General features: G+C 39.1%; 1 protein-coding gene across 2 annotated transcripts; it reads right to left on the bottom strand.

Moving 5' to 3' along the window:
- Nucleotides 1–1,098: 1,098 nt before the first annotated feature.
- On the bottom strand, nt 1,099–7,411 carry si:dkey-29p10.4 (tripartite motif-containing protein 14). 2 transcript variants are annotated; one of them, XM_027165262.2, is made up of 7 exons: nt 7,092–7,411; nt 5,272–6,080; nt 4,429–4,524; nt 3,920–4,168; nt 3,769–3,791; nt 3,342–3,490; nt 1,099–2,655 (listed from the first exon to the last, which is right to left on the bottom strand). In XM_027165262.2, the coding sequence occupies exons 1-7, from the start codon at nt 7,318–7,320 to the stop codon at nt 2,099–2,101; spliced, it is 2,112 nt and encodes a 703-aa protein (XP_027021063.1). In that variant the 5' UTR covers nt 7,321–7,411; the 3' UTR covers nt 1,099–2,098. The 2 variants fall into 2 exon arrangements, with proteins under 2 accessions (XP_027021063.1, XP_027021062.1); XM_027165261.2 differs by having other exon boundaries at nt 7,080–7,409.
- Between the last annotated feature and the right edge of the window lie 422 nt (nt 7,412–7,833).

The raw sequence follows: 7,833 nt of genomic DNA, 5'->3' as shown, positions 1-7,833 counted from the left end.
TGAACTCATTCGGTGAGTTCCTTTAGTACTGGAAACCTTAGTCGAGCCAAGTCACAAGTTAGATTTATCTCATGCAAGACCACAGGCGACAAGCCTATTTTAATTAAAGTCTTTAGACACTGTTCAAATAATCAGTACTCTTGAAGTGGAGAGTGTCATCCTGTTATGTGATGGCAAAAGCCATTTATGCCTTGATGGTGAAGTACAAGCCTCCTAAGGATCCATCAAGTCAATATTTTACAGCTTAACAATACAGGAGCTCTGTGCACAGAATGACAAGTGTTTTTGTCATTTTGAGTGACATTTAATATAACTGCAAAATTACAGTTAAAATAGAATATAAAGCAGACCACAATACAGGAGAAATGTACATCAGTTTATATTTAAGCTGATCTACAGATTTGCTTGGATTTCTAATTTTTAGTCTTTCTTGTACAACTAATAATTTCATGTCTCTTTGCCCTCTGTAATGCCATTTACAGTTAATTTAGATGGATCAAGTAACCAAAACACTCACTCATTTTCTACCGCTTATCCGAACTTCTCGGGTCACGGGGAGCCTGTGCCTATCTCAGGCATCATTGGGCATCAAGGCAGGGGAGGAAACTGGAGTACCCGGAGGCAACCCCCAAGGCACGGGGAGAACATGCAAACTCCACACACACAAGGCAGAGTCGGGAATCGAACCCCCAACCCTGGAGGTGTGAGTCGAACGTGCTAAGCACTAAGCCACCGTGCCCCCCGTAACCAAAACATAAACATATAAATGTAAACTACCATGACCCTGACCAAAAAGAATATAGACCTGAATATGGCTTTCACATGCACCAAATTACAACCCAATTGGAGACCCAACCCAGCCTCTCCCATTCAGTGGTACTGCAAAAGATTATAGTCAGTTAATTCTGCTAAATCGTGACTTTTTCATCTTCAGATATATACACCTGTTTAAAAAGAGAATGCTACAGCAAACAGTTTAAATAACACTGTTAATATAACACTAATATTCTCTTGTACAACAGCCTATCGAGGAATGTGCAAATTGACCTCTTACACTGTTCATTGACCTAAGAGTCTGTGTGATGAATACATCTCATGTGAAGGAGGCTGAGTGTTTTATTGCCACATAGAAATAAAAGCCTTTATTTTGTCACATATACATTACAGCACAGTGAAATTATTTTCTTTGATACAGAGCACACCTGGAGCAGAGGGTTAAGGGCCTTGGCTCAAGGGCTAAACACTGGCAGCTTGGCAGTGCTGGGGCTTGAACCCTGATAAACAACCCAGAGCCTGGGTTGTAATGGCTTGCATTATAAATGCTTTGGATTAATGTGCTTAACTTTCTAAATTGCGAAAGCTATCTTTAATACGTATAGGGTTAGATTTATCACCTTAGATTTATGCTAGACAGCTGTGGTTACACAGCTGGAAACATCCAAAATCTATCTGTTTAAGGTATTAAAGTGGTGTATATATTTTAATAGCATTTAAAATAATGAATAGAATGCCATTTCTATTCTCAAAATGTTTAGAACATTTATAAGGCAATATTTAGTATTATACAAGTATGAAAATCTATATAAGTAGCAAAGTTAATATTTAGTGGTTCTTTTACAACATATTGATAAGGAATTATTAATAAAAACCAGTTGTAGTTTAATTAGATTAGTTGGGAAGCTTATACAATAAGTACAAAAATTCTCCACATATATACAAACAGCATAAGTATCCCTAATAAAGCTCTTATCCACCTGTCTGAAAGGGCGATCCTACTGAGTACACACAATCCAAACGAAAAACATAGGAAATGTAAATTTATATAGAAAACATGAAATATTTTATAGTAAAATACAAAAATCGCTGATCTAACAAAGATTTTAATAGAAATGCAGGAAAAAAACATCTTTCATTTTTATTATTTACTTTCTACGGTTTTATAGTTGATCCAAATTTTTACGTAAATTGTAAAAATGACAGTTTTATGGATAGGAAAACCCAGTTATTGCTCATAAATTTTTAGTAAATCATTTTTAATATTTAGATAAAATGGTTGTTTTATCATATTAAAATTTCACCTATTGACACAGTCAATATTTCAGTCTGTTGGGGATCGAGCATACAGGTTACAGATAGTGAGGTTTGTTTTAGACACAGCCAGAGCAGGGAAGAGTGGCTCAGAGAACTCATGCTGGAAGCAGTAGAGTAAAGTAAGAGCACCAGCTTCACCCACACTGAAGAAAGACAAGCTACCCTCTTCAAAATCTAAAAGTACCCCAACCTTCTTCAGTCCAGTGGCACATACAGGCGAGGTTGCTTTATCATGCAGTGCTTCCACCTTGCCTTTCTCATAAACCAGGCACCAGGAGTTTGGGTAGAAGCCAAGACGGGAGGCATCCTTTTGCCCCTTCCTGCCTATGTGCTCATCACAAACACCCACCTTCCAACGGCCCTCATCTATAGATACCTCCACCTCCCAATAGTGGCGACCCTGGGTTAGTGCAGTTGTACCCAGCACCTGAGGAAAGATGTTGAAGCGAGTCTCTAGGTCAGGGTAATCCTGCTGAGCCTCACTGTACTCCACACACCTATCCTCAGCAGACAGCAGCAGCTTTGGGTGAGCCGTGTTACGGTCCAGAGTTGGAATGAATCCATCTGCATGAAGGATTTAAATGATTTAATATCAAAAACATTACAATGATCCCTATTAAAAATCAGAGAACAAAACACATGCAAACACAAGCAGAACAATAAAAAAAACACATGCAAACACAAGCAGAACAATAAAAAACACATGCAAACAAACACAAGCACACCAATAAAAACCAAACACATGCAAACAAACACAAGCACACCAATAAAAAACAAACACATGCAAACAAAAACACAAGCAAACCAATAAAAAAAAACACAAGCACACAATAAAAAAACCACATGCAAACAAACAAACACAAGCAAACCAATAAAAAACAAACACATGCAAACAAACACAAGCAAACCAATAAAAAACAAACACATGCAAACAAACAAACACAAGCAAACCCATAAAAAACAAACACATGCAAACAAACACAAGCACACAATAAAAAACACATGCAAACAAAAACAAAAACTGAACTAAAACTGAAAGACACCCACCCACAAATGCACACTCAAAAGCTTCAACAAACACACACAACACCAGAACATACACATGGAATCATGCACAACTGCACACACAAACAGGCAAACACATACCAAAACATTAGCCTACTTATACCCAAATTCATCAGTAATGCACGACAGTAAGCTCATGCAAACAGGGATGCTGTAGAAACTTTTTTTCCTACTGAAACACTCACACAGCAGCCTAAACGGGTCTCTGTGAGGCATGGAAATGACTACAATGTCCAGTCTCCTCTCTGTCCAATCCTGCAGGCAGTCCAGTCTGCCTTGGTTCACTTCCTCAACTGACTCCAGATGCTCCACAGGGTCACTCAAGCCATTCAGACTAGAGGAGTAAGCGATGGAGATTAAGAGGTGGTTTTACTGACTTAATCCTAATATTCTGCGTATATTTATTTTACTGAATCTTCAGTGAAATACATAGTTACATATCAGTTATATTACTGACATTAGATGTTTATTAAAAACACTTTTCCATCATTGGTCTACCATTTCCTAACATCAAATCAGTCAAATAAAAACCGATACTATTATACTGGCTAATTTGTCTACAAAGCTATAAAAGTCTATTTAATTTCAGTAAAAATAAAAGCATGTACTTACGACTCGGTAATTTTTTTGTATTCCTGAAAATTAAAAATTAAAAAGTTATATTATTTTTACAATCTGACTACATTTCTGTAATATCACTAACGATATTCGCTCCTTCATACATAAAAGTTTATTTCCTTGTAGCCTGTGTAGGTAGTCGTACCATGATGAAGGCCTGGTCCTGAACCCTTGATGCTCCTTGTGAGTCTGCTAAATTAGACAGTGGATGGAAAGTTTGCTGTAAAGATGTAAGGGCTGGACTGAGCATGTCAAGCTGAGCCTGGATGCTCTTCAGCACTCTGTCCTCTTCCTGGGACACACAGTGCAGAGCCTGTTGTTCCTCGATGTCCAGAGCTTCACGCATGGCCTGATATTGCTGTGCTACTGCAGCGCAAACACCCACTAGTGACTTCTATTGTTTTATAAAAAAAAAAAAAGAGGTTCTAGGTGGATGCACATATACACACAATACATGCACAGAAAATACACACTCCACTTTATTAGGAACATCTAATTATCCAACATCCAGCATCAATTCATAAAATTAGTATTGTCAAACTGTGAAAGTTTTTATTTCAGTCACACAGTAAAAAGACGTTTGAGGACATGGCAGTAGAGTCAAACATTTTTTGGACAATAAGAATCCTGACAGATAAATACAGTAGCACATACCTGAACACTGCATTTCTTCTCTGTGAGCTTCTGTACTTGGTTTAAGATGGCTGCTTTTTTTGTCTGTATCTTTTTCATTTCAATTTTTAGAGTGGCCTGAAAAATCAGCAAACACCAAGTGACACACAAAACCTTGAAAATACATTAGGTGCTCTTTAAATGATCTTCTAAAGCAAAAAAATGTATAAAGGACGGGAAGGCAAAATCAAAAGAAGATGCTATGAAAATAGTAATATGTTATATATATATATATATATAAACATCAATTTCATGTTCTGGAAATTAGCCTTAATAACAGGCCTCAATTTAGGGACCGGTCCACACGTATACAGATATTTCGGTATTTTAATCCCCCTGTCCACATGGACAAAATATTTTCAGACAAAATGATTTCTCTGTTTCCAAATGGAATGGGGAAAAAACAAAAAAACATACACTGGCATCACAGAATAAATCTGCACATGCCCTACAAATGTGTAAGAACAGTTACACTGTGGTGTGTAATTTACTTATTTAATAGCACAGTTTTATTATTGTGCAGAGCTGCTAGAATATGATTTTCACATCGTTTCGACCAGAGATTTTGAATAAAATTTTCCAGACTGCTGTGGGTGAAGTGTGCATTTCACACCATACACACACTGTTAAAGTTAGTCCAATGGCACAAGACATTACATTTTACAGCTCATCACCACTTAACATGTAGTTTTAAAATTAGATGGACATAATTATGAAAATGGAGAATAAAAATAATTGTTTCAAAAATATCTGAATAAATGTGTACAATGTTTCAGGGTTTAACAAAATGAACATTTCTAGATTCTCGGTCCGTTTCGTACTTACTCTGAGCTCTTTCTCAGCCTCTTTGATGCTGATGCAGGCATGATCCTTGTGCGAGCCAATTACAGTGCAAACGGTGCACACACACACCCCACAAGGACGGCAGTAGATGCGGTTCATCTCCTGGTGTTCTTGGCATCTCCAGTGTGACACGTCGTCCACAGCAGGCACAAGTGGGTGGTTCTGGAACACGGGTGACTCCAGGTGAACACGCAGATGCTCTGAGCACATGGAGGCACCACACACCAGACAGGTCTTCACAGCCGACCTCTGCTCACGACCGGAGCAGTAGTGGCAGATTATGGCGCAGTCAGTTAAAGGCCTTTCACTGGATTCATTCGAGGAGCTGGAAGATTCTGGAGCCTTCTTATTTTGACATCCTGTTTGTTCCCCATTGCTGTTGGATGAGCGTCCATATTTTTGTGGGGACTCCTTGGACGCTGCGTTGGCTGGTGTTGGTGGCGGCTCCTGTATTCCACTACAAGATGCCTTGCTGAACTTCCTGTCACTTTGACCATCCTCTTGACATGATTTGCTAGTAGAAGCTACAGATACTTGAGGTGTAGTTTTAGTTGAAGAAGTGCCCAGCACAGGAGATGCTATTTGTCTTTCACTTGAAGTTTCTGTGGTTGCTTTCTTTTTTGCTGGTGTGTCATTAGAGTCATTGATGATGACTGTGTGGTTCTCAGATGAACCTGTCCCTAGTCTGTATCCTCCGCTGTTTTGCCTGAAGGAGGATGAATTAAACTTCCTTTTCCCTAGAAAACTTTTGGGTGAGTATTGCTCGGTGATCCGCTTTCCAAGACCCCGGACTGTAAAAATTGGAGAGAACACAATTAAGGCACGTTTAAAAGCAAAGGATGCTACATTTAATTCACTGTTTACTGTTTACAAAAGTACAAAACCATACTCTACTCTGTCTATCACTGAAAAAAGACCATCACAGACCCACCAATGATCACTCCGAGTAAAGTACTTTCACACTTTCAGGACAATCAACACAACTTGTGCATGTGGAAAAAAAAAGATAAGCATTATCATCTTACTGTATCTAACATGGTGGTTGTATCTCAAAAAGTCAAAAATAGCTGTGCCTTTTACACACACACACACACACACACACACACACACACACACACACACACACACACTCTCTCTCTCTCTCTCTCTCTCTCTCTCTAACAGGTCACGAATGCTGCTGTAGTGAGAATGATGTGCTGAGGATAGTAAGTATTTCTGTACCTACAAATTGCAAAGTGTACAAAGCTAAAGCAGAAAAAATATTTTTTATGCTTATTTTAAGACTTTGTGTTTTTTTTTTTTTTTAAGTTGCTACAGGTGTTAAACTAATAAGTCTTTCATAACTAATGATGGAGTTGCTTCCTCATGTCCTCTCCCTTGCCATTGTCGCTTGGTATAGCAGGGATCAAATCTACTATTATCTACTTATATCCACATTTCTGTAAAGGTGTTAGAGACGTATATCAATTCAAACTGTACTGATTTCTCAACGATGCATCCGGTATGACACGTAAAAACCAAGTGGTGTTTGTAGTAACAGGAAATCCACGTCACAGTCTGATATTTCAAAATAGTACATTAAGAAGCAATGCAGGATTAAAGAACGTAGCGAATTTAGGAGGTAACTATGAACTTATCCTAAGCTGTGATACAATAATACTAAAGTGGGAACAGTGCCAGATTTGGTAACCATGCGTTTCGGTCATCAACATAACGCGTTGGTTGTTTGTGCATGGAAACTGTTGCAGTAAAAGAAAATCTAAGAATAATTTGACAGATTATGTCAGTACTTGTGCGCGTGCCTGCAGATGTTGATGCTCTGTCTGTCTGTCCAAAGTCTGGTAGCTTCCTGATTTCATGGTCGCATTCAAGGCAGTAGTAAGGGCCCGTGGACGCGCCACTCCACAGCTCCTTAACGCATTTCCTACAAAATCCGTGCCCGCACTCCAGTGTGATCAGATCCCAACACTCGCAGTGACACAACGGGCAAACTGGCTGGGAATCAGACGGTTTGTCAAGCGAAGAACCCATTATGTAGATCAAGCTTAAGCAAAGCAACGCGGGAACGAAAGAAACCAAACGTAATAAACAAAACGCACAAAGGGGGCGGAGTCTGTTTACTTTTAAAGCCACCGCTCAGACTAGACATGGACCGGAAGTAGATTAAACAAGTCATCATCGCCGCCATCTTAGAGAGGGCAAGTTTACAAACTGAGACAAGTTGTCCACCCGGGGTGTCCAGTTTTATCCAGAAAGCACCGATTTTAAATCTAGTCAAAAATAAGCTATACCTAATAATCTACAGTTAGTAACAGTTTGAATCAGATGTGGCTCCTGCTTGACTGGAATGAAATAAAATGGTCCTAATCAAATAAACCTGAGGATGTGGTAGCCTTAATTCAGTGGTTAAGGTGTTGGGCTATTGAACAGAAGGTCATGAGGTCGAATCCCAGGTCCACCAAACTGCCAGTGCTTGGGCCCCGGAGCAAGGCCCTTAACTCTCAGTTGTTCAAAAATAATTTGTAAAACACTCTGGATAACAGT

This window comes from Tachysurus fulvidraco, chromosome 10, assembly GCF_022655615.1.
Source record: "Tachysurus fulvidraco isolate hzauxx_2018 chromosome 10, HZAU_PFXX_2.0, whole genome shotgun sequence".
Lineage (NCBI taxonomy): Eukaryota > Metazoa > Chordata > Actinopteri > Siluriformes > Bagridae > Tachysurus > Tachysurus fulvidraco.
The sequence above is the reverse complement of the archived record's forward strand: the minus strand, read 5'-3'. Positions and strand labels throughout refer to the sequence as shown.

What these genes read in the sequence shown, in the direction of transcription:
- si:dkey-29p10.4 (XM_027165261.2), bottom strand. Translation starts at nt 7,320, where the DNA reads ATGGGTTCTTCGCTTGACAAACCGTCTGATTCCCAGCCAGTTTGCCCG. An exon ending in AGGCTGAGAAAGAGCTCAGA is followed by an intron (nt 4,525 to 5,271) that starts GTAAGTACGAAA and finishes CTGATTTTTCAG; the next exon opens with GCCACTCTAAAAATTGAAAT. An exon ending in AGGACCAGGCCTTCATCATG is followed by an intron (nt 3,792 to 3,919) that starts GTACGACTACCT and finishes TTTAATTTTCAG; the next exon opens with GAATACAAAAAAATTACCGA.